The sequence below is a fragment of the Leopardus geoffroyi genome, chromosome C3 (assembly GCF_018350155.1).
Source record: "Leopardus geoffroyi isolate Oge1 chromosome C3, O.geoffroyi_Oge1_pat1.0, whole genome shotgun sequence".
In the NCBI taxonomy this organism is placed as follows: domain Eukaryota; kingdom Metazoa; phylum Chordata; class Mammalia; order Carnivora; family Felidae; genus Leopardus; species Leopardus geoffroyi.
The window spans coordinates 2888955-2915579 of record NC_059338.1 but is presented as its reverse complement, the minus strand read 5'-3'; the positions used below and the strand labels follow the sequence as shown (position 1 = coordinate 2915579).

Sequence of the window (26625 nt, the reverse complement as noted above, 5' to 3'; positions counted from 1 at the left end):
CTCAGGCGGTTAAGCGTCCGACTTCAGATCTCGCGGTCTGTGAGTTCAAGCCCTGCGTCAGGGTCTGTACTGATGGCTCAGAGCCTGGAACCTGTTTCAGATTCTGTGTCTCCCTCTCTCTCTCTGGCCCTCCCCCGTTCATGCTCCGTCTCTCTCTGTCTCAAAAATAAATCAACGTTAAAAAAAATTAAAAAAAAAAAAAAAAGATCTGTGTGTTCACGGGGCCCCTGGGTGGCTCAGGCAGTTAAGCATCCGACTTCGGCTCAGGTCACGATCTCACGGTCTGTGAGTTCAAGCCCCCTGTCGGGCTCTGTGCTGACAGCTCAGAGCCTGGAGCCTGCTTCCGATTCTGTGTCTCCCTCTCTCTCTCTGCCCCTCCCCTGCTCATGCTCTGTCTCCCTCTGTCTCAAAAATAAATAAAAACATTAAAAGAAGTGTCTTTTATTCATCTTATTATACTTCCAAGGTCACGGACATTGCCCGGAGCACGAGTGGTGTTCAGTACAAGCCCCAGTTAGAGAAAGGAGCTGTTGTAGGCACGTGGAATGCTGTGCTACAGCGATGCAGATCACTCCTACTCCGTCCTCTGTCTGATATCTGCCACTCACAGGAGGATCAAGGGTCACCGAGTCACAGATGTCTTGGGGGTGAAGATGATGCTGATGGCGAGTGCCATCCACCTTGGTCCATTCTCACTGCTCAGTCCTGGAAAGACACCTCAACTTGGCTGTTACTTCCCCTGAGCGTCCTCTCCTGGTTCCCCAGCCCTGGGTTAGATCTCCCTCCTTTTGGACCCTCACAGCGCTTTTCACTCTGTACTGAGCCTTTCGTTGGCTCTTCTGCCTGCCCCCTTCCCATGAAAGCGTACTGACCCTTGCTTGCCCCTGGACTCCCAGCACCCGGCCCCCCTGCGTAAGTTACAGCTAGAGAATCTGTGTGCATTCGTCAGGACATTCCTGTAAACAAACTCTAGCTTCCGGGACCCTCAACGGAAAGTTTGGCAGTGCATTCTCCAGGAAGAGCGAGATGGGCCTATAACTGATTCTGCCGTCCACCTGCTAATCAGATCAAAGTTGGTAGCTTCCTCTGAGAAAATGAGTCAGGCTATTTTCATATGTGTCGGACGGAGCGCGAGCTGTCTTACGATTCGTGCTTCGTCACATGTGGATGCTCGGCCGGAGGTGGTCCGGCGGAGGCCCCTGAGGTCAGAGAAGCGCATTTCGGCCTCCAAGGAGAACCTCTCCTGCTCCGGACAGATTCGAGGACGTCCCTGGCTTATGTGATTCACAGCAGGTCAGCAGTCTTGCCCGGCCTCTGGCAGCAGAGAGAGCACGTGTTGCAGGTTCCCTGGAAGGCAGCGGCTGGAAGCTTCTGGGACCAAGACAACGGAAGCTTTGAGGCGCCGTTCACACCACGAAGTCGGAGCAGCACTTATTCTGCTAGACAGTCACTGTCATCACTGAGAGTCTCTGGCCCTGGGTAACGTGCTGCTGGTATTTTAAGAAACATTCCTGCACTTCCTCTTTTCACTTCGCTATCACAGCCGGCCACACGCACAGGCACCTAGCTCTACTCACTGCCCGGCGCCGGGACCGGCCAGTCCGTCCGTCCCAGAGCATCCCAGAGCACGTGCTGATGCTCCTGTGGGCATCTCTGCTGGTCCTGGGTAAGTGGGCGAGCAGACGCCTCTGCTCTCGGGGGAACCCGAACCTCTCCGCGAGCAAAAGCCCCCCACCCCCTCTGGGCTGCTGAACAAATGGGTTCCACTCCTATTTCAAAACAGTAGGAAATGAACGAGAGGCGAGGTGTTGATCGAACGGTATGGGGGGGGGGGGTGGTTGGGGAATGATTTCCAAAAGTGTGTTCATCGCTTACTTTTAATTGCCTACAAAAAATTTCCTCCCACTCCCGACGTGGGCCTATTTCGCCACGTAAAATATCCACGGTTAGATTCAGTTACCTCCCTGATCACAGAAGCCCTAAATCCGTGCGAAGGGAACGTGTCCTAAATGTGAGTCGACATAGAAATGAGTTTCTGCCGGGGGGCCTGGGTGGCTCAGTCGGTTAAGCCTCCGGCTTCGGCTCCGGTCATGATCTCGTGGTTCGTGGGTTCGAGCCCCGCGTCGGGCTCTGTGCTGACAGCTCAGAGCCTGTAGCCTGCTTCGGATTCTGTGTCTCCCTCTCTCTCTGCCCCTCCCTTGCTCATGGGCTCTCTCTCTCTCAAAAATAAACAAACATTTAAAAAAATTAATAAAAAGAAAGAAAGAAATGAGTTTCTACTGAGACAGTTATTTCCTTCTCTGAATCTTACAGTCATGCCCTGCTCTGATATTTGCAAGACAGGAAATAAGATGATTTCCCTTGGATTCTCCCCCCCACCCCCTCACTCCACCTCTGTACTATTTTTCAATATTGGTCCAAGTGAGGCATTAATGTCCTAGCAGCACAAGCTAATACAAATGACCAGTCGGTCACTTGTACACCAAATATTTATTAAGCTCATTTCTTGTTCCTAGCTGCTTCTCCAGACCCTAACTAGGGGCAGAGTTATCAGTGAGGCTGGCACATCACGGGAACTTGGTAAACAGTGAACGAGGGGGTATCGTGGGCACGGGGGAGAACACAGGACACAGAGGACACGGTCTCTGTCCCCAAGAGCTGACACTCTGGTGAGGAACTCAAAGTACAAATGCAAAAGCATTTGGCTTGAAAACAGACCACAAAGATATTCCACGATGACTCCTGAGAGAACGTGTGGTGACAGTCGTTAATTCTCGCTGATGGCAATGGATAATGAATTGCTGAGCCCCGACCACGCCAGATACTTTTCTAACAATACCCCCTGTGGGAGTCTACTCCAAGCTCCTAGCGGTCCGTGAGCTGGAACTGCGATAAATCCCACCTTGCCGATACGGGAGCCAAGGCGCAGAGACGGTCTCTCGCCCTTAAGCTCCATACAGCGGCCGTCAGGGGTCAAGTCCACACTCGCAGGAACCGTGCTGTTAGCCGCACCGCATATCCGATTTCCAGTCTCAGCGAGCTGTGATGGCTCACTAGAGCCTAGAGCAGAGTGAGGACCCTGCAGCCCAGAGGCATCTGAGAAGGCTTCAAGGAGGAGGTAGACTTCATCAGGGTGTGACCTGCCTTTTCTTGATACTGAAGGGAAGAGCCCCCAGGCAAGGAGATGGTGAAGCCAGGTCTGAGCAGCAGCCACACCAGGCTCCTGTTTATGTATTTTTTTAAAGGTTTATTTATTTTTGATGGAGAGCAGGAGCACGGGAGGGGCAGAGAGAGAGGGAGACGGGGGATCTGAAGCGGGTTCTGCACGGCCAGCACAGAGCCCCACGCGGGGCTCGAACCCACAAACCCTGGGATCATGGCCGGTGCTGAAGCTGGAGGCTCCACCGACGGGGCCACCCAGGCGCCCCGCCAGGCTCACGTTTAAAGGACAGGGACAGCAGCCAGTAATGGAAGCCTTACTAATTTCACCCACTGAAACAAGACCACGAGGTCACCTCTATGGTCCCCGTGTTGCCGATGAGGCAGGGGAGGCTTGGGCTTCCGTGGCTCGCCCAGCATCACACCGCTGAGGTCCAGGCCTTCTTCCGCCTGCGCTCTGGCCGCCACGGTGTCCCCTGACTCCTCCGGGTGGTGGGGCTGGGCACGCCTCTCCCGCCCTCGTTGGAGTGGGGCCCCGGCAGGGGGCTCTCTGGGTGGGAGGGTTCAGCTCCGGCCTCGCGTTGACCTTCACCCTCACCTCTCTTTACAGCTCCAGTCTGTGGACAGCTTGGTAAGTAGGCCCCCTCTTTCTTTTCTCTTTTCCATTTCTAGATATTCTAGTGACCGGCCTCCGTCTGGAGTGCTCTTAAGGGGAGACCTGGTCCCCGCATCCCCATCCTGAGGACACAGGCAGGGCAACGTCATCCTGTCCTATGACTCTGACCCCATGGGCCGGAGAGTCATGATCTCAGGTCATACCTGCCATTGTGTCAGATGAATGGTAGGGGGAGGGCTGGGGCGCATGTCACAGAGGTCAAGGAGGGGCGTGCCCGCACCTGGTGTGGGGTGCTGGCCGCCCTGACAGGTGCACAGAAGCCTGGGAGGGAAGGCGAGAGGTAGGTTGAGACCTCAGTGAGGGGCACCCAGGATGCAAACATCTCTGCCTCTTCACCTTTCCTGGCCCGACACAGCACCACCCCTACCATGAGCAAGCTCTCCACCCCAAAGTCCAGCAGGCTGTGTAGATGTTTTCCTGGTAACGGCTCAGATCGTGTCGCCTCTGAGCCCCCGCCCTGCTGGTCCGCAGGAAGACCAGGCTTTGGGGGAGCTGCGTCCAGCTGTTCTAGTAACCCCCGAAAAATCCCTTCAGGACCACTGAGTTCATCCTGGGGAGCTGGTTGCTGTCATCCGGCCCCAGCCAGCAGGAGCCACGGCCCCCTCATGTACACCACCCCCTGCCGTTCCTGGGTCTGTGGCCGTCCACCTCGGTCAGGGGACACGGACCATCTCCCACAAAACCCTGCCTAACTGGGAAGAGATTGTCACTTGGCCAGACTTTGCTAGATGCTCTAGGGTAGAGAAGAAAATACAGCAAGTATCTCAGATCAGCCACTAGATGTGGTTAAGCTCACTGACTCAGTCCAAACCTCACGAGACCCCGACAAGGTGCGTCTTCTCTGAGCACACAGCAGGGGACAGCTTCCGCGGACCCGTGAGAAACAAGCTGCACACGCCAGCAGAAGGTTTCCCTTCCCTCGGGTCCAAGACCCGCCTCCCAGTCCCCCTTCCCATCCCAGATGCTTCCCAGGAACACGGACAGTAGGGGTTTCTATCCATGGTCACTGTGAACATGGAATCGTCTGTACGGTCCTGTAGAGAGAGACAGAAAAAGTCTGTGGAGACGCAAGAACGTTTGCATCACCAAACAGAACATCAGCTTTTTCATCTAAAACAAGCGTTCCCATTACTCTATAATTTTGCCCCCAACACAGGGAGAGCATCCCCTTTACATTCGGGTATAACTAAAAGATCGATTTGGGTGTTCTTGCAGACAAAGGTAAGAATGTTTAAAGTCTCCAGCCGCCCTTAAATGCAGACACTCCTCGTGTGAGCGTAAAGGCATTAACGAAAAAGCACGCCTACGGTCATTCCACTTTAAGATTTTACGATAAATTGCATGCCCGCGTGATTGAGATTTTAGTTTTGGAAAATGGAATATTGCACATGGAAATAATCTGGTTTATTTTCTACTTCACCGGATTTAGATTACCACAGGCAATTCTGCAGAACAAAGCTCGAGTCTCATATTGATTTTTTACACGTGGTAGGGGCCCCAGCTTCAGGCAGCACGACAGGAAGTTGGGGGAGGAGGGAGGTAACCAAAACCGCATGAGAGCTCTCCCCACCCCCCAACCCCCCAGGAAGCTTGGGTCCTTCACCATAGAGGCAAGACCACTCCCAGCGCCCCCCACTGGGGGCAGGTGGGGGGGGGGTCCTCTCCTGGCTCTATTCCCCTGACATCTCCCGACCCAGTACTGGCTGGTAACTGTCCCCAAAGTCATGAATTCCTGCATCTCAGGCAGAATGCGAGAGGTCACTTTGCAATTGTATTTCCTCGGTAACACCGAAAGGTTAGCCCAACAGACTGCTGGCCCAGGCAGCAGGCCACGAGGGGGAAGGTGGTGTGGGTGGAGGTTTCCAATGGTGAGTAGCATCTCAGGGAAGAAAAACATCTCTTTCCCCTTAAGTGTCTCACTGGGGACTGCCAATTAAACAGACAAAAGACAGATTCGCAGGAGAAAGATTTGTATTCCCTTCTTACCAGGGCACACAGAAACTGCGAGCCCGGGAGGCGATTGGGACTTGGGGCTCAGACACCGTCTGAGCAGGGAAAGGGGCCAGGGAGGAGGACACTTCTTGGAAAACGAAGGGCTTTCAGGAAAGACACCCCGGCCCTTTGGAGAGCAGATGGCACGTTAGGGTAGTTTCGCGACGTCTGTTTAGTCCTTGCTGGTAAGAGTCCACTGCTCCTGGTTACTCCTGGGAGGCGATTTATAACGGAGTCCTTCTGGGAGGCAGGTAAGGGTGTTCAGAATAAAAAATACATATGAAATCTACTCTGAAATGCCCTCGGCTCAACATAATTTTTCAGGCCACGGTGGTGTATTCTGGGTCCGCTTCAGTGACCAGCCCTCCCAATCTCAAAGGTACAAAACTCAGAAAATAAACACCTAGAGAGGGAAGTGCCTCCGTGGCACTTTGTTGCTGGGGAAATGTAATTAAAAGCAAAATTTTCTCCCAGTCCAGAAATCTTCTCCACAGAGGTAGCAGAGAAAGAAAACATTTGTTGTTGGAGACAAGTCAAACCAGGGTGCGACGGGCATCTCAGGCCATCCGCTAAGAGGTCACCAGGGCACCAGGGAATCTCGACTCCTGACTCAGCTGAGCAGCCCCTCCTCCCACTGCACACAGGTCCCACGGCCAAATAGTCACTTGTCAGGCACAAGGCCCTGATGGTGCCTTCTGTCCCACACAGTTCATCCGAGCTCTATCTCAGTACCTGGGAAGACCACTGTGCAGGGTAACTGGCTTTTAGCCACCCCAGGAAAGAACGTCTGCATAGTCTGGGGCTGGGGCTGCTGTGCGTGCTGGAGCAGGGAGACGTCTCTGCCCCTAGCTGTCCACATTCCAAAAGGCGATGGCTCCTTCCCGAGCAGGACATTCCCCGGTGGTGAGACTGGCAAGTGTCCAAAGATTCACGTACGCTAGAAAGGAATTCTTAAAGAAAAGGAAGGCAGAGAGAAGTCTTTTCCCTGATTTTCAACGGGGAGAATTCAACTCTTACTGCACACACTCCAGCTCCTGTCTGTCCGTCAGGGTTCCAAAGATCTTAGGGCCTGATTTCATGCAAGGCCCATATTCCACTGTCAAGAAGCAGATCCTTGAGTCTGGGGAGTGAGAAGCTTCTGGCTCTTGGCACTCACGCTCGGTGTGCCTCTGTCTGAGCATCACTATCCCACACCCACTTCGTGTTTCGGTAAAAATACAACTTCTCCATAATTGCATAATCAACCCCCAAATTCCTACACTTCCCCCCCCCAAGCCCCCGTCGACGGCCCCCACCCCACCACGCAGCCACGCCACACAAAGGCTCCTCTTAGACAGACGGCTGTAACAGGAGGGAGTCAGGAGGGACCGACCGAGGGCCCAGCCCGCATGGCTGCCCTTCCACGAAGAGCGGGGCCGGCTGGGGTCGTCCCCTGGAAGGCCAGCCTGCCCCTACAGACCACAGAGCGGCCACCGCACCCCTGGCAAAGGTGAACGCAGCCAGGAAAGTCGAGCCTAGGCAAATCGTGTTCCTCCCGACGGGGGCTTTCCTGGGGATCCCCCCCAGCCTGGTCCTCGGGTCCGTCCCACACAGACGACCGCGGCGGGGACCACAGCCGTCCCCATCTCAGGCTCTGTCTCTCTCTTCCTCAGAAGCTGCGCCCAAACCCGTGATTTCCCTCCATCCTCCATGGACCGTCGCCTTCAGAGGAGAGACAGTGACCCTGACTTGCAATGTATTTCACTTCCACGCTCCGGAGAAAATAAAACGGTTCCTTTGGTACCTTGGGAGGAGAAGGCTACGCGAAACCCCAGGCAACACCCTGGAGGTCCGTGACTCCGGACAGTACAGATGCCAGACCCCGGACTCGCTCCCAAGTGACCAAGTGAACATGATCTTTTCTTCAGGTGAGCAAGCACGTGAACTACTTAGACCTTTACAAGTCGTTTCGCATATCCTCGCCCCCTGGGGTGGGCAGACCTGGGGGCCTTGGCTCAGCGCTAACCCTTGACCTCCAACACCGTCATTTCCCAGGGCCCCTCATTGTCTGTAGCTGTTTTTCAAAGGACTGTGGACAGACGTTAGAGTGTCATTTTCCAACACCACTCAGCAGACGTCGTTTAGGGGATTGCAAACTGAGGCTGCTTTAGCCCGTGCCCGCAGGGCCGGCCAGCCTCCTGCAAGAGACAAGACAGGGACACAGAGGAGTTCGGAGGAGGGGAGTTTCCCCGTCAGGCCTGTGTCCCTCCCCCTCCCCCTTCCTGACACCCGTCCCTTCTCTCCTCCCACGGTCCTGCCTCAGGGGGCACCCACTCTCTCCCGGTCCTGCTTTGCCCACTTCACAGACAATGGTCTGGACCACCGCATGGGGACCGTGCAGGGAACAGGCAGTCAGTCCCTGAGTCCCCTTACAGGGGACAGAACTGACCTGTCACGAGCATCTGAAGAGCGGGACAATGTCCGCCAGGGCCCCCGCTCCCCGTCCCTCGCCCCCGGGGTTTGTGTTTGACAAGCCTGCCACAGAGCAAACCCCAGTGCACGGTGACAGTTTCTAGTCTCTTCCCCGGAATCAACCCCACCCCCCCCCCCCCCGACTCCCAGTGACTCCCGCTCGGGCCCGGGTGAGCCTGTCGGGGGTGATCTGTAACCGCACTCGGCAAAGTCGCGGTGTGGCTCACGGTCACGTTAGAATCCTCATGCTGTGGTTCTGCCCCCGAGTGGCGGGGCAGGGGGGTGTCAAGGTGGTGTGTTTGGGGCCCATTTACGACTTGCCGCTGAAGCAGGTCATACAGACTCGGGAGGGAAGGAGTGGGCCCGGGGCAGGAGACGAACCCTGCGAGAGAGACAGGAAAAACACAGCCAAGGGGGCGCCTGGGTGGCGCCGTCGGTTAAGCGTCCGACTTCAGCCAGGTCGCGATCTCGCGGTCCGTGAGTTCGAGCCCCGCGTCGGGCTCTGGGCTGATGGCTCAGAACCTGGAGCCTGTTTCTGATTCTGTGTCTCCCTCTCTCTCTGCCCCTCCCCCGTTCATGCTCTGTCTGTCTCTCTCTCTGTCCCAAAAATAAATAAAACGTTGAAAAAAAAATTTTTTTATCTTTTTTTTTTTTTTCAACGTTTATTTATTTTTGGGACAGAGAGAGACAGAGCATGAACGGGGGAGGGGCAGAGAGAGAGGGAGACACAGAATCGGAAACAGGCTCCAGGCTCTGCGCCATCAGCCCAGAGCCCGACGCGGGGCTCGAACTCACGGACCGCGAGATCGTGACCTGGCTGAAGTCGCTTAACCGACTGCGCCACCCAGGCGCCCCGAAAAAAAAAACTTTTTAAAAAAAGAAAAACACAGCCAAGCCTTGTGATCCGAGCTGCACCCAGAGGAGAGGGCGTCCTCAGCACCAGGCCCCTGTCTCTGTGTGGCTTCCAGGCTGGCTCGTGCTCCAGGCTCCACACGGCGTGTTTGAAGGTGACACACTGGTCCTGAGGTGCCAGACGAGGCATCGAGAGACACTGACCTCTGTGAAGTACATTTGGAACGGAAAAGTCATCTCCGCCTCCAATCAGAGCCAGGACCTTTGGATACCACGAGCAAGTTCAGACAACAGTGGCTTCTACCAGTGCACTGGGCGTGGGGACAAAATGCACACACGGAGGTCAAATACCAAGTCTGTTCAAATTCAAGGTAAACCTTTCATTTCATGCAGATTATCGACTTGCTCAGCGTGTGACAGGGCACCCACACATCGCCGTCCCAACGCTGGGTAACGAGGGACGCGTGTCCCCGGCAGGCAGAGCCGCGGGGCCCTTGCACTCGAGCTGGGCCCGAAAGAGGGGAAGGCGGGGTCCGCCCGTGTCGTGCCTTGTGTCTGAAGTTCCCCAGGACCCAGCAGCCGAGCCCGCCTGCTCCAGGGCCCCCAGGGCCGCCCTCTGAGACCTTGGTTTCCCTCTTCTCTCTAGAACTGTTTCCACACCCGAAGCTGAAAGTCACCCCCTCCCAGCCCACAGAGGGCAGTTCTGTGAACCTGAGCTGCGAAACTCAGCTGCCTCCAGAGCGGCCGGACACTGTGCTTCATTTCGGCTTCTTCAGGGACCGCAGGGTCGTGCTGTCAGACTGGAGCCGGTCCCCGGAACTGCGGATCGCAGCCATCTGGAGACAAGACGCGGGGTCGTACACGTGCGGGGCTGCTGCGGCCCAGGGCGTCCACAAGCTCAGCCTCCGGTGCAGGTCGACGTGCAGGGTGAGTGTGGGAGAGCCGCCGGCCGGGTGGGGGTGGGGGCTTCCCCCGCCCCCACAAACTGCTGCCTTCGCGCTGTGCAGCTGGGGACCGCCTCCTGATGGGGGCGGCTGGCCCTGAGAAGCGAGGTACGGTGATCAAAGGACCACCACCATTTTGCTAAAAACTCAGCCTTCCTTGGGAGCCGTAGCGCCTCGGAACGCTAGCGGCCGACTTCGACGCAAGGGTTCAGGAAGACGAACGCGAGCCAGACGACGAGGCGCCCTGCTCCTTACTGAGCCGGCACCTTCTAGAAGGCCAGATCTGGGGCGAACTACGGAGGGGCTAGGCGTAGCCTCTTCCCGAGCAATAGCCACCCAGAGCGGGAGCGCCCGCCCAAGAGCGGGACGCACACACGTGCAAAGATCAATACAATCACCATCTCGTCTTAGGCACCTGAGCAGGGCTCCCAGAGACAGGTGTGGTCCAGCCCAGTGCCAGCCACCGCCTGTCACTGCAGACAGGTCACGGTCCCCTGTCGCCGCAGACCGTTCAGGCGGCCGCCGGGACCTCAGACAAAACTCAAACACTGCTTTCTCTCTCCTGGGACTTCATGTCTCAGGATGGAAACAGGACGTTTAGTGAGGGTCTGGGTCCCAACTGCACAGTCTATTTTTTTTTTTTTTTAATGTTTATTTTTGCGAGAGAGAGAGGCAGAGCACGAGTGGGGGAGGGGCAGAGAGAGAGGGAGACACAGAATCCGCAGCAGGCTCCGGGCTCCGAGCTGTCAGCCCGGAGCCCGACGCGGGGCTCGAACTCACGAACCTCGAGACCATGACCTGAGCTGAAGTCGGACGCTTAACAGACTGAGCCACCCAGGGGCCCCACGCTGACGAGGAGATCTTATCTTAAAGTCACGTAAAGAGTGACCCCGTCCGACATGCCAGCTCCCCCCTGCCCCCAGGCCCTCACCCGCTGTCTCGTGTCCACGCAGGGGTCCCGGTGTCCGGAGTGCTCCTGGAGACCCAGCCCCCGGAGGGCCGGGCACTTGCGGGGGAGCCTCTGGTCCTCATCTGCTCCGCGGCCGAAGGTACAGGGGACACCACGTTCTCCTGGCACCGGGAGGACACGGGGGAGAGTCTGGGGAGGAAACGCCGGCGTTCCCAGAGGGCGCAGCTGGAGATCCCTGCGGTCGGCGGGAGCCACGCGGGGGGCTACTTCTGCACGGCCGACAACGGCCACGGCCTCGCCTGCAGCGCGGTCCTGAACGTCACTGTCACAGGTGAGCCGTCCTCTCCAGCGGCCTTACTTAGCGTGGCTTCCTCAGGTTGGGGGTGGGCGTGGCCAACGCCGCTGGTGATTCTGCCTCCTCTGGTTCCACTTTGCCATCTTCCACCGCGATACAGTTTCTGGGAACGTTGATAGGGCACGTGGGGCCTGGCCGGCAGGAGCCGTTTCTCGCCCCGGAGACGACCGCACGTGCCCGCCCTCTGACCCGTCGCGTGCTGATGTCAAAGAGCCGCGTCAGCTCGTTAACGGCATCGCAGGGTCGTCCGTGTCAAGGGCACGCGTGTCTCAGGGAGGCATCGGGGCCCATCGCGGCCTCCTGCGGCCCGACAGGACCAGCCATCCTGCAGGCCTGACGGTCTCAGGGCCCAGACTGCAGGGCAGGGGAGGGGACGCAGGCCCGGTCACGTGCGCTCAGGGGACGGGCCTTCCCTTGGGCCCCACCGTTGGGCCCCTGTCTCTCTCCCTCTGTCCCCAAGAAGCCACAGCGGCCAGGCTCCCGCGCAGAGTTCCCAACCCCGTCGGCACCGGGCTTTCTCCGGCACCCGACTCGCGCTGATGAGGGTGGACGGGCCTCCACGTTGCTGGGGTCAACGGCAATTCTGTCTCCGTGTCACTCGGCCCGTCACCAGCTCTCGACACAGCTGGCCCCGCCTTCCTTCCGGGACCACATTCCCCCTTGACTCACCAGACGCGCTCTGTCCCCTGCCCACGGCCAGACACGGGGTCTAGGCTTCCCTCACCGGGTCCTCCCATCTCTCTGGGCCTCTGTCCTCGGTCCTCCCTCCATGCCCACTGTCTGCACTGTCTCACCCTGTCTCGAGACTTCAAATTTTTTTTTTTACATTTATTTATTTTTGAGAAGCAGAGTGCGGTGAAGCGTGAGAGGGGGAGGGGCAGGGAGAGAGGGAGACACAGAATCCGAAGCGCGATCCAGGCTCCGGGCCGTCAGCACAGAGCCCGACGCGGGGCTCGAACCCATGGACCGTGAGATCGTGACCTGAGCTCAGATGCTCAACCAGCTGAGCCACCCAGGCGCCCCCCACCCTGTCTCGTGACTTTAAATGCACCTCGGACTTGTATTTACCCACGACTCCCACACCCCCTACAGCTGAGACCTCTCACGCATCCAGCGCTCAACCCACATGCTCCACAGGAAGGGCTCGTCCGCGTCTTCAAACCGAACTCATCCCAAGTTTGGGTTGTGCCCCCGAACCAACTGCTCCTGCTTTGCCGCATCGCCCGGGACATCGAGCCCCACCCTCCTCCTTGCTGAGGCCGAAACTCAGGCCTGCCTTTTGTTCCGTCTTGCGCATCTAGGCCACCTGCGCGTCTCATCCAGCTGGCTTTTCAGGAAAGGCCGGGACCTGAGCCATTCCCGGAGCCTCCCCTGCCCCGAGTCGCCAGTATTCCCTCCCTGCGTTCTTGCGGCAACGCCCCCACCGGCCTTCTGCGTCCGCGTTTGCTCTCCACAGCCCCTTCCCTGCGCAGCATCCCAAGGAGCCTGCACCTCACGTTGCTCTTCCGTACAAAGCCCCGTGTGCTGGCTTCCCGTCTCCTTCAGGGTGACGGCCATCGTCCACCAGGTCCCGCGGCTCTGCAGGACCTGCTCTCCCTCCTCCCTCCCCTCACTTCCTCCACTGCAGCCAGCGCGGCCCCCTGTCTCTTCCTCAAGCCGTCCAGTCGTATTCCTGCCTCAGGGCCTTTGCACTGCTCTTCGTGATAGCCTCATACTCACCCCTCACCTCCCCCAGTGAGACCTTTCCAGTGAGACGTGCCCAGACCACCCTGGCCCTTCCTCCCCAGGGCCCCCGTGTCGTTCCTCAAAGCGCTTACCCCCACCGGCCCTGCCGTGTCTCTCTGTCCCTCCCACCGGTCATACTAGCCTCCCGAGGGCAGGTCTGTATTCTGACCACTCTTGTATCCCAGGTGCCAGCACCAGGGCTTGGCCCACCGTAGGCATTCGATAAACACCCACTGAGTGAACGAATGTTACACACACGGTTATACTGACCGCAGCAACTATCCCGGAAGGAGAAGATGACACTGGCGTCTCCGCTCTACCGAAAAGAACTCTGAGGCTCAGAAAGGTGTGGCAATCCGTGTAAGGTCACAAAGCTCACACCTGCACACAATCACGTAGCTGTGAGAGGCGGAGGGCAAGGTCAGAAGTCCTCCGAGGAAGTCCCCGCCGTCAGCCACACTGAATGGGCCCAGAGCGGTCGGCCCTGACACAGCCGTGGACCGAGCAGGTGGCTCAGGGGCTGTGGGAAGGGGGGCTGCTGAGGGGGCCGCCCGGCTGCCGTGCAGTTTCCCTTCAGCTCCCCCGGGGCGAGTCCTGTGATCACGGGGGCCCTCCCGGGTCAGGTCTTCCCACACACAGGTGCCACGGGAGCATCCGCCTCTCACTCTGGAAATTTCTCAGCGAACGCTGTGAGTGGGTGTGGTCCCGGCACAGATGGGCAGAGACCGAACCCGGTGTCACGCTCGTGGCATTTCTGGAGGGAGAAGAGGCTAGCACAGCCAGAAGCCGCCGAGGGGCGCCCCCCAGAAGATGATGCGCCGGCCCTGAACCCCAGAAAGGCTCTGCAAGTGAGAGGGCGGCCTCTGGGGAAAGGGCTCTTGTACCGAAACAGGTGTCCTCGGGGAGCCCAAAGGCGACACTCCCTGAAGTGGGCAGGAGAGAGTCTGCTGGAAACTCAGAGCTGAGTGTGAACATGTCCCTCTTGCTTCTGGAGGTTAAGGTCAGTACAAGGGACCTGTGTCCTTGCCCACGCGTGCCGTCGCACTGGCGTGCACGACTCTAACGGGTGTCATCCTCCGCTCTCACGGAGTAAGCAGACGTCGAGGGTTCGGCTGGCCAATGACAGAGAGGGGATTTCTCACAAAATCTTTTAAATTCGTGGGCCTTATTGCAAAACCTCTGTGCGCAGAAACGGGAGAGCTTCCGGCAGCAGAGAATTTCTGGCAGTCTGCGCTCGTGTGGTTTCCCCCACAGGAATGCATTTCTCACCGGCCCGGAGGCCGGAAGTCTGAGATCAGGATGCCTGACTGGTCGGGTTCCGGGAGAGCCCTCTCCCCCGCCCCCTTGCAGACAGCGGCCTTCCTGGAGCACCTGTGTCCTCACATGGCAGAGAGGGGTGACGGGGGCGGGGGTGTCTCGGGTGTCTCTTCTTGTAAGGACACTAATCCCATCATGGGGCCCCCCCAGACCTCACCTAAACCTGATGACCCCCCCCAAAGGCTCCATCCCCAAAACCGTCACACTGGGGCTCCAGGCTTCTTCATTCAGTATGTGAATCTTGGGGGAGACACAACTCAGTCTGTAGAATGGGCTGAAGGTGGCCGGGGCGGTGCTGTGTGGGAGCAGACCTAACTTGCGGGGACGTCCCCTGAACGGATGGGAAGGTAGCACGAGGTTCCCAAGGGCCTGGGGCGTCGCGCGAGGGTGCCAGACGAGACCTAACACTTGCCTGGACGCCACCCCCCCCGCCACATCGGGAAGCGTTCAGAGCGCTTCACGTATGTCAACAATGCACCAACAACAGCGGAAAAGGAAACTGAGGCACAGGGAGATGAAATAATTGTCTGTGGCCACACGGCCGGAGGAGCCAGGATCTTAACCCACCGATCCAGTTGTGGAGTCTACACCTCCGTCCCTCTTCTCCCACCTGTATTGAGACAGAATTGGCATAATTGGTGGTACATATATGATGATATATACAACATGATGACGCGCTCTATCACGTGGGACGACTGCCGCAACGGGCGGGTTAACACTCCACCACCTCACACCAGCATCGTGTGCGCACGGGTGTGCGTGGGGAGGACATTTAGGACCTGCTCTCGGCAACTATCACGTGTGCGGCGCGGTGTCCCGAACTGTAGCAACCACGCTGTGCGTTACACGCCCCGCGCTGGCTCCTCCCATGACCGGAAGGTCGTGCCCTTTGACTAACATCTGCCATCTTGCTCTCCCCCCAGAGCCCCTGGCCACCCCAGCTGTTCTGTTTCTACGACTCTGGCGTTTCTAGATTCCACATCTAAGTGAGCTCTTACAGTATTTGTCTTTCTGTCTGACTTATTTCACTTAACATAATACTCTCAAGTCTCATCCATGTTGCTGCTAATGGCAGGGTATCTTTTTTATGACTAATAGTGCATCGTATATATGATGGAATACTATATATAATATATACGGTGAAATATATGTATGATGGAATATTATATATATAATATATGGTGAAATATTACATATGATGGAATATTATATATATAATATATGATGGAATATCATATACATTATATATGACAGAATATTATGTATAGAATATAGATGATGGCATATTATATATATTATATGTGACGGAATATTATAATACATGTGGAATATTATATGTATGATGGAATATTATATATATGATTGAATATTATATATATGATTGAATATTATATATAATATATGATGGAATATTATATATATAATATATTATGGAATATCATCTACATTATATATGATGGAATATTATGTATATAATGTATATGATGGAACATTACATATTACATATGTGATGGAATATTATATATAATGTATGTGATGGAATATACATCATATGTATATAATAATGACATATACCGTATTTTCTTTGTCCAATTGTTTGTTAATAGACGCTGAGGTATTGTCCTGTCCTGGCTACTATAAATAATGCTGTCAAGAACATGGGGAGACAGATGTCTCCTCCAGATAGTAATTTCATTGTCTTCAAATGCATAGCCGTAAGTGAGATTGCTGGGTCCCATAGTAGTTCTGTTTTTAATTTTTTAAGGAACCTCCATACTGTTCTCCACAGTGGCTGCACCAACTCGCATTCCCACGAACCGCACATGTGGGTTTTCTCCACATCCTCGCCGACACTTGCTACTTTCTTTCTGATCATAGCCATTCTGACAGGCGTGAGTCGGTATCTCCTTGCGGTTTTGACTTGCATTTCCCTGTTGATGAGGGATGCTGAGCCCCTTTTCATGTACCTGTTGACCAGTCAGATACCTTCTTTGGAAATCTTTGCATCTATATGCATCAGGGATGTCGCTCTGTACTTTTCTCCTGGTGTCCTTATCTGACTTTGGTGTCAGGGTGATGTTGGCCTCATAAAATAGTTTGGAAGTGCTCACTCTTCTTCGGTTTGGGGAAAGACTTTGAATGGATTGGAGTTAAAATTCTTCTTTAAATGCTTGGTAGAATTCACCGGTGACACCATCTGGCCCTGGGCTTTCTTCATTGGGTGGGTTTTATTATTGACTCAATCTCCTCACTCATTACTGGTCTGTCCAGTCTTCATGAATCAGTCCTGACAGGTTGTATGTTTTTAGGAATTAGCCCATTTCTTCTAGACTGTTGGAGGTGATGGAGCGCAACTGTTCTGTGCCTTTCAAACTAAAACATATTTCAACTCCTTTCCCCAGAGGAGCCATTTCTTCTAGGAAATGGGGTTATCAGGGAGGGGAAAGACTTGCTCTCTGCTCGTTAAATCTGGAACTCTAGGTACTCTAGGCATGGCTGATTCTGATTTGGCACAGGTGGACGCCCAGGCGGGCAATGGGGAAAGACTTACTCTAGGACACACAGCCAAGCTGCTGTGTCCCTGGATTTCTCCCTGGCATTCCACTCCTCTGGTTTAGCTGTCATGGGAGGTGGGGGGGGTGGCTGGCAACTCCCCACAAACACCGTTTGCAGGCAGAATCACTCATAGGTGTGTTGATTTTGTCAGGAAGGGAAAGCATAGAGACAGAAATGCCACCAATGGCAGGTGGCCCTGGGTGCTGAGTGCCTACCTTGTGGCAGGAACCACAGACACAGAGTGCCATGTAGTTAAGTGGGAATCATAATTAACGTTGCTGTGGTTCTGGTACGCGAATGTTCTCTGTGTAATCCTGTGGCATCCGAAGTCTGAATCTGGCTTCTGTCAGGACCAAGAATCTGCATGCAAACACTGCCACCCCCACCGACGCTTTGCCCCTCTAGTCTGGGTTTGCTTTTTAGCCCTTACCGTCACCAGACATGTTATAAATGTATTTGGTTATTGTCTGCCTCCCCTCCCTGGACTGTAAGTTCCATGAGGGCAGGGACCTCGCAGTCCTGTTCACTGTTCTATCCTCAAGGCCTGGCACATGGCAGGACTCAATAAATGGCTACCGAATGAATGAATGAGTGAATGAGTGAATGAATGCATCAGCCACATGAAATCTCTTGAATGAGGAGAATGGATCCAATGGAAAAGTCAGAAACCCCTGACAACTGAGTTTATTGCTTCCTTCGGCTTCTCTCCTCCCCTTCAGCACTTCTAGGAGGAGCGAGGCAGTGCTGTTTCCCTCTGGCGTCCCAGCGTGGTTTTAATGGCGAGCCACGTCCCAGCTGCTCCTCGTTCCCCGAGTGCCCGTCGGCAGTGATCTGTGCTGTCTTTCTCAGCGGGCTGCCGAACCAGCCTCATGTCGCATCTTCCCGGGTGGCCGGGGCCAATTCCCAAGAGGCCAGAGTACAAGAATACGGACTATCCAGAGAGAGGGTCCCCTCAAATGCTAATCTGGAGCTGGTGTCTGTGGGTGAGCGGAGGGAGCTGGCTGCGTTCTCCCCTCTGCCCTGGCCCCCCAGACCCTCAGCCTGGAGCCTCCTACCGGAGCGCAGGGTCCCGTCCCGCCCCTTGTGCACCGGCCCGGGCCTAGCCCAGGTCAGCTAGGTTCCTCTCCCACTCCAGGGCTCAGGACCCCAGCCGAGCTGAGGAAAGTTCCAGGACGTCCTGGCCCTCTCTCCCCGGGGTTCATGCAGGCTCTCCCCGCTCAGGCACTCCAGGGAACAGAATGGGCCTCATTGCTGCGGGAGCCACTGGGGGACTGCTCAGCGTTCTTGTCCTGGCTGCAGGCCTGCTGATTTACCGCCGGCACCAGAGGAAGTCAGGTTGGTGTTCTCTCTTACCCGCTGCTAGAGGCCAAGCCCGGTCTCTGCCGAGCACCCCGCTCCCTGGAGCACCCACCATTCTCCCCCCTCACCGCCCTCAACACCCACAGACATACACCCTCCGCCTGAGGTGTGAACAGGTGCTGTGGTTGAGGGTTGCTTGCAGCTGGCCAGGTTCTCTAAGTCTCGAGTGAGAGGTAGGAAGGAAGTAAACTTCTTAATGTCAAGTTCCAAAAACTTAATACACACAGTTTCCCCGGGCAGTTTTTTGGCTCAAATGGTCAGTCAGCTACACACCGCAGTCCGTCTGAATCCCCCACAAATGGGCGTTCGAGAGACACCAAAGGGCTGTGAGAAGGGAGGCTGGCTAATCTCTATCCTCCTTCCTCCTTGGAGACTTCCCCGCGTCAAAGCCTGAAGCTGCCGTCCTGTGCTCCAAGGGCTGGGCTCTCCATGGCCAGCCCGCCCTCCTCCCCTCCTCCCCTCCCCGGGGGAGAGCCGCACACTTCCAGAGGCTTCTGCCTTAGTCCCATCAGGATAGTTCAGATGCGAGAGAGCCTAGTGTGGAAGACGGGCCCAGAAGCTATTTCAGCTCTAGTGCAGCCACCCTCCAACTCGGTCTCTCGATCCAATCAGCTCGGTTCAACCCACCACGCTGTTCTCAGCACCATCCATGTGGCTGCGTGGGCCACTTTGGACCTGGACCACAAGCCTCCTTAGCAGGCCTGAGTCGGAGCCCGAGACTCCTCTGGGCATGAGCACGGATGCTCCGTGACATCCCCTCACTGCTCTGCAAGAGAGACCGTTTGGTCCCCGGCAGTATTCCTTGAGGTGTATCATCTCTGCCTTGAACCCTCGTCAAGTCTCAGACGATTGCATATTCGGCCCAGGAACGTATAGCCCTATCCCCAGCAAGCTACGCGCTTTGTTCAGTCCTTTTCCAGATCATTTTCCTAAAAATCCAGGATCGGGTGCATGGTCTCAATGGACTTTTTCTGATGGCCTCTCTAAGCCAGTTTCCCTTCATGAAGCTTTTGGGAAGGAGCGCCCTCTGCTGACACAAATGTGCCTTTGCTTTGTTTTGCAGGAGATGATTCTCCAGGAAACACGACCAGGTGAGGCCTCAGGCTTCCGGTCTTCCAAGAATAGACTATGCAGGACTGTGGTTTTACAAAATTAGCTCACGTGGTGTCTTTCTGCCCCTGTGGCTAGGTGCCCACGTTTTCACATCCCCTGAAATGAGCAAAATCACAACTTCTAGAACCTTCTAATCGTTCGTATTGTGGATTTTGCGTGTGTTTAGATCCATTTATTTGAAATGTATCCATTCACCCAAATGGGTAATACCAAAGATTTTAGGTTTTCTAGGTGGGCGCAGAATATTTCTGGAGCAGACGAGACTCTGGTCAGGCAACGTGTTGCTGTAAATATGTGCACAACTGTTCCAGCTTTCAGGGAAGTCTCACATGTGCACGTGTACTCATCAGACTTTGTGTCTTTAACTTTGGTTTGGAAAATCTGGTTCTTCTACCTATGCGTCTCAGTCTTGGGTTGTAGCCAGTGACTGGGAGCACAGACTGTGTCTAATTCCCTCTGGAATTGTCCGGGTAAGACCGTGTGAAGACACTTAGTCAACACCTCCTGGTGATGAGGCGAGGCTTTTTTAACCAACTGAGTGTGACCGTTCCATGGAATGGTTGTTACAATGATGTCAGACACTGGCCAGCCTTGTCCCCAAAAGTCTGCCCATACTGTGGTCCTAGGGTTTCTTTCCAAAGAACAGTCCGGCTCTATATGGACCTACTGAAGGTCCAGTTAAACCATTCCTGGTCTCTGGTCCCCTGCCATCTGCTGATTCCCCTCTCCTCTTCCCCGCCCCGCCACGCCCCTTCCTCTCTGGGTCCCTGGCCCCCGCTGTCCGCCGATGTCCCCCATGCCCCTTCTTCTCTGGCCATCCTGCTGCTGTGCGTCTTACGATGTTCCAGGGATGATCATGTGTTTCCATGTGTCACAGGAGCTCTCCCGTCACAGGCCCAGGACAGGCCCCCCATGGCAGGTGCCAGGGACAGAAAGACAGCCCAGTGGAGCTCCAGCATTTGTACGGCAATGGTGAGGAGTCCCCGTAGGGAAGCTGCTCCCGCCTGAGCCCGGGAAAGATAATGTGCTGGATGCCTGGAGAAAGCCCTGGTGTCCTTACGGCATCCCAAACCCAGACGCCCCGAGAAATCACTGCTTCATTCTGTGTCCAAGAAGCGTGGGGAGGAAGCTTAGGAAGAAACCTGTGTGGCACATAACCACTGACGGCAGCAGCCTTGAAAGTGCCATTTCTCCTTTCCAGGGAGTCTCGGAGAGGGACACCTGGTATATTCTGAGATCCAGACTATTCGACTGGGGCAAGAAGGGGAAGGTAAGCCACTGGGGAAGATCCTGGTTGCAAACTATACTCCTTCATTCAACACGTGTTTCCTGAGTACCCCCTACGTGCCAGGCGCCGCAGTGAGTACACGGAGTCGATCGGCAGACAAGGCAGGTGGAAATCCCTGTAGGCGGAGCTTAGATTCCAAAGAGAGAAGACAGACTCCAAAAGATGCTTCGTGTATCTCCTGACGATCAGATCCTTCTGATCGATATTGTGACCGTGAAGGTGGATGTCTGAAAATTTCCCTGAAGTAATGAATTAAGTATTTAAGTAATGAGGTTTACAAGCCACCTGCTATGTGGTGAGAACGTGTGTAGATACACGTTCACATAACGTATATGAATATAGACACATATGTTCAGTTCATTCATATAAACAGCCCCATGTAGCCAATATACGGAACAAGCGAGACTGAGGACTTAATTACAAAAATGTGTTTCCCCACTGTTTCTTGAAACTTTGCTCTGCGGGAGATCTTCCCACACGCCCAGGGTGAACATTTTGGCAGCAAAGGCTTTTCAGCACACTCTCCATTCTCGTAGGTAACAGACAGCAGGTGGACACGGTATGTCACAGTGTCAAGTCAGCAGCTAGAATATCTAGTTCAAGATGTTCATCAAAACTTAGCCCTCCGCTAGTTCAGGCAAACTTCAGAACGGGAGCTGCTGGCGGTGAGAGGGCAGGGTGGAGTTGGCCTCTCTGTTTCTGTGGCTGGTCTCCCTTCAGCATCCTGGAGGGTGCTGGGGACCTGGGTGGGAAAGGACTCGCCCGGCTGGTGCTTGGGAGCTGGCGTCCACCTGTCTGGCAACAGGTGCAGAAGAAGGCCGTTCCTTGAGAGGTGAGTGAGTGCTGTCTTCTGACCTCCTGCCTGACACTCCTTCCTGCCGCTCCTTGGTACAGCGGCCGTCTCTAATCCGGCAGTTTTTGTGACCCTTCAATGGCCTCATCCCCACCCGCTCGCATCCAGCTTCCCACCGTTGGAGTCCTTTGGGAGCCGTGGGCCCTACTGGGCTGGGGCTCCATGGCTGCACTCCCATCTTCTGTCCAAGCTGGACACATCCGTCCATGGGGACACCTAAGGATAGGTGACAGATAGTCAATTAATTTTAACAAATGTATCCAGGCCCAGACCCACCACCACCATCAGGACATAGAACACTCCCAACACCCCGGGAAGTCCCCTCCTGCCCCTTTGAGATAACTTTTCCACCTCTGCCCCAGCCACCAATGGCCCACTTTCTGTCCCTGGAGTTTTGCTTTTCTATAATTTCATGTAAATGAAATCATATGCAATGTAGTCTCTTTGTCTGGCCTCTTTCCCATAACATGATGTTTTGCAACTCATCCATATTCTAGCATATTACAAGTAGTTCACTACTACTTTTTCTGATGTGGAAAAAGCTGTACATATTTAATGTATACAACTGGACGATTTGAGGATAAGTACATGCCAGCAAAGCCATCACCATCCTCGAGGCCACAAGCATGGATAGTGTCTCGTAAAATTTTATTCCACCCATTCTTATTTCTTATTATGATCATTACTATCGTCATCATGATTATTATGTGTGTGTGTGGTTAGGACACTTAACACAGATCTACCCTCTTAGCAAATCGTAAGTGTGCAATACACTGTCGCCAGCTACAGGCACAGTGCTCCCTAGTGGGTCCACAGAACTCACTCATCCTATGTAACTTAAACCCTGTACCCTTTGACCATTCCTTCTGTTCCCCCTCCCACAGCCCCTGGGTACCGCTGTCCTACCGTCTGTTTCTATGAGCTTGACTATTTCAGATTCTGCACATGAAGTGAGCAGGTGCAGGACTTTTCTTTCTGTGTCTGGCTTCGTTTACTCAGCACGGCAACTTCCAGGTCCACCCATGGTGTCAAAATGTCAGGATTTCCTTCTTTGTTACGGACGAATTATATTCCAGTGTGTGTGTGTGTGTGTGTGTGTGTGTGTGTGTGACATATTCTTTACCTATTCATCCGTTCGGGGACACTTAGGTGGTTCCCATGTCTTGACTACCGTGAATAATGCTGTAGCAAACACGGGGTGTAGCTCTCTCTTCAGGATCCTGATTTTTAATTCCTTTGGGTGCAAACCCAGAAATGGGATTGTTGGATCATATGGTAGTTCTATTTGTAATTTTTTGAGGACCCTCCATATTGTCTTCCATGGTGGCTGCACCAACTTACATCTCCACCAACAGGGCACAAGGGCTACCTTTTCTCCTCTTCCTCCCCAACACTTGTTAGCTCTTGCCCTTGTAATGAGAGCCATCCTAATGGGTGTGAGGTGACATCTCATGGTGGCTTTTATTTGTATTTCTCTAATGATCAGTGATGTTGCCATATTACCTTTCCAGCATCTGCTGGCCATCTGTCTTTGGAGAAATGTATATTCAGGTCATTTTTAGTTTTTAGTTGAGGCAGTAGTGGGAGGATTCTGGCTATTGAGTTCCCTGTGTTCCTTGTATATTTTGGATATTAACCCCTTATCAGATATATAGCAAGCACATATTTTCTCCCATTTCATAGGTGGCTTTTCCAAATACGGCAGCTCACTTGCAAATTGAAATCCTCTGTATCTTCGTAGTAGAAATCTCCACTTGTAGTCTAATCTTGCACTTGTATTACAAATAGCATTAGGGCCTTCCCAAGATCACAAATCCAGCAAAAGACGAACCGAAGACCAAGTCTTCTGTCTTGCTGTAAGATCTCCTGCTTATAGAGCCTATCACCATCCTTGACCAACACTGACCACCTGCCTTGTCCGTCACTTGGCTTTCTTAGCCACCCCCATGAGTCAGGACCCTTTGAATGGCAGAATCAGAACTGCCTCCAAGTTGTTTGGGTTAATTGAATGCGTCTTCTAGTATTACCTTGATCATGTACTATTGTTCACACTCTTTAACGGATTTGTCAGAACACCACTGAAGCTGAGCACTGTGTTGGTGGACAAATTCTATCTCAGGCACTTTATTTACTAATGATCTGTAGCAAGACTTCTTCCCCAGTTCCCTGAGGTCTGCATGAAACCCCTAAAATTGTACACATAGTTCCACACGTATGACTATAATTCTGGGAAGAGAGAACCTAGGTTCTATCACATCGTTAAGAAGATCTGTAACTCTGAAAGGTTGATGGTAAGAACACAGTGATAAAAAGAAGCCCCAATTGTCCCAGAAGCATTTTTTATTAGGCTCTGTCTCCACACATCACTATGTGGCTATGATGCTTCCATCCAGTTCTCTGAGACTCTTAATTCCCAACACGTAGGATCTGGCAAATACCATCAGCTAAACCTCCCTCTCACTGCAGCTCCCTTTCTGGAGAACCGTGGAGATAAAGCTAAGAACGAGAACCCGTTAACGTGACAGAGGGTTTTCCCGCGGGCACGCACGTGAAGTGCTCTCATGGGAACCCGCCGAGCAGTCAGGGGGGTACTCTGAGGTTGGAGTCAGGAGGAGGTGCTGTTAGCTAAGAGAGGCAAAGATTAAAGCAGAGAGAAATTCTGTGTTGACACGTGGTAAAGGCAGGAAGCAAGGTTTCTTGGCGTGGTCGTGAGGAAGGACCTTACAGATCAATGGAGATTACAGACAGCTTGCAGAGGGCTGGGCTACGAAACGGTAAGACAGGAAACCACCCGTGCTGTGGGGCACATTGGGGGTCGAGGGTGGGGGGAAGCAGAAGCACCGGTGCAAAGGGTTCAGTGGCTCCCAGCCTCTGGGGGGAAAGCTCGCAGCCTGGGTTGAGCGGGTCGGGATGCCCGTAGTTCAGTGAGTGCCTTTCCCTCCACAGCCAGTGCCTCCGGAGCGTCCCTAGAGGACAAGGTGAGTGTCCGTCCCTGCCTGTTTTCTCTCCCACCACTCCCTACAGCCCCTGCCTGTTTTCTCTCCCACCATTCCCCACAGCCCCATCCTCTCTCCCTGTTCCCGAATCTCCTTCCTCTTCTTTCCACCCCAGCATGCCGCAGTTATCTACTCCTCGGTGAAGACACAGCTCCAAGGGGACTCTGCCGGAAAGGTCAGGTCTCAGCATGAAGATGCCACGGACAGTTACGAGAATGTCCCACCTGCATGACTCATCCCTGCCCCGAAGCCCCAGCTCAGTGTAGTCCTCAGGGTCCCGGGAGTGACCAGCTGGTCCCAACTGCCCACGTGCTTTCACATCCGCGACTCCTGATTCACCTTCTCTGGACTGGTGATGGGGCAGCTGCTGAAAGACTTGCTCAGGTGACCAGGATCACGGGTAAGAGAAGACCCTGGACCCCTGCTTGGAGCCTAATGTCATGTGCTCCCCACGGTCCCATTTAGGGAAAAGGAAGAAGGGTGGAGAAGCACTCCTATTGAAAAACAGAAGCACAGGTTTTGGTGATTCGGGATTTGCACAAAGGCACGCCTGAGTGACTCAGGTCTCTGCTCAATGCATCCCCAACAACTGTCCCACTTGGGGTCATCTGCATCGGTTGGCTTAACCATGCGTAGTGCCCAGGTCCTTCCCACACCAAGCCCAGGGCCACCTCTCCTGCCTACACTGCTTACGTCAGGATTGCGCTGTAGACAAAAGAATCCACACCACTAGTTTGCAGAGAAAAGAATTTAAATAGGGTATTAATTAATTAATTGGGGTATTAAGGAGCAGGCTCTAGGCTGAGCTTCCGAAAGCAAAAGGTAATTATGTTAATGTTATTTAAGACAAAGATTTTCCACACTAGAGAAAAAAATACAAAAACAAAATTAATAACCCTACAAACCCTAATTGGAAATATCCGCAGAAGTTGATATCAAGCTCTTTTTAAAAAAGATATTTATTTCCTAGGTCTGTCCACTGAAAAGGCCTAGAAATAATTAGCAACCCAACAGCAGTGAGCATCCCTCCCACAGGCTGTGCTTTCCAAACACAATTTCCCACCCAAGGGTACTGGGCTGTCTTTCCTGCAGGAGGCGTGCCTTTAGTTACCGAATAGTTGATATGAGAATAAGTAATTCTTCCAATAAATGAAGAAGGAATGAAAGGCACAGAAAACCACTCTTTTGATGGCAAATTTCATGGAACACCCACTGATTAGGTTAGCATCAAAAACGAGACAGCCTAACACTCTGCCTCCTGATGGAAGTATTCAATGTCACCTACAAAGTACTCATGCCCAAGATATCAAAATTGAATCCAATCAAGTTTCTAGACCCAACAACCAGCTGACAGGAAATACGAGGGGCTACAGCAATCAATAAAATCCATGCTGTGGAAAAATATACAGGACAAGTGACCCAGTTTCTTCAACAAGCAAATGACAAGAAGAAGGAAGGGAAGGGGGGGGGAGAGAAAAAAGGAAGAGAAGGGGAGGGGAGGGGAGAGAAAAAAAGAAGAGAAGGGGAGGGGAGGGAAGGGGAGGGGAGAGAAAAAAGGAAGAGAAGGGGAGGGGAGGGAAGGGGAGAGGAAGGGAGGGGAGGGGAGGGAAGGGGAAGGAAGGGAGGAGAGGGGAGGGAGGGAGATGGGGGAGGAGGGGAGGGAAAAAGGAAAGGAAAGGAAAGAGGGAGAAAACCTATAAGCTAAGTGAGACTTGACATACATCAACCAAAGAGACCTTGTTTGGATCCCGCCTCAAACCAAGTTAGGAAAAATACTACTTAGGAAATTCTAAAGGAAATTTGTACACTACTGTTAAGAAATTATTGTCTGTTTTCGGTATAAGTGATAGTGTTATAGTTATGTTTTTATGTTTTTACCTTTATTTTTGAGAGAGACAGAGCACAAGTGGGGGAGGGGCAGAGAGAGAAGGAGACACAGAATCCAAAGCGGGCTCCAGGTTCCCAGCTGTCAGGACAGAGCCCGATGTGGGGCTCGAACCCCCAAACCATGAGATCATGACCTGAGCCGAAGTCGGACGCTCAACCCACTGAGCCCCCCAGGCGCCCCATACTTATGCT

General features: G+C 53.9%; 1 protein-coding gene and 1 long non-coding RNA gene across 2 annotated transcripts; one reads left to right on the top strand and one right to left on the bottom strand.

The window, feature by feature from the left end:
* The first annotated feature begins 390 nt into the window (after positions 1–390).
* On the top strand, positions 391–25949 carry FCRL4 (Fc receptor like 4). Its single transcript, XM_045454674.1, is given in 13 exon segments — positions 391–1666; positions 3770–3790; positions 7480–7734; positions 9247–9501; positions 9777–10025; positions 10028–10057; positions 11028–11315; positions 18159–18272; positions 19360–19387; positions 20287–20381; positions 20611–20679; positions 24497–24528; positions 24662–25949. Coding segments are annotated over 13 exon segments (1584 nt in total). The 5' UTR covers positions 391–1635; the 3' UTR covers positions 24779–25949.
* On the bottom strand, positions 9491–11119 carry LOC123585934. Its single transcript, XR_006706496.1, has 2 exons — positions 11006–11119; positions 9491–9966 (listed from the first exon to the last, which is right to left on the bottom strand). It is a non-coding gene; the product is annotated as an uncharacterized LOC123585934 (long non-coding RNA).
* Positions 25950–26625: the final 676 nt, after the last annotated feature.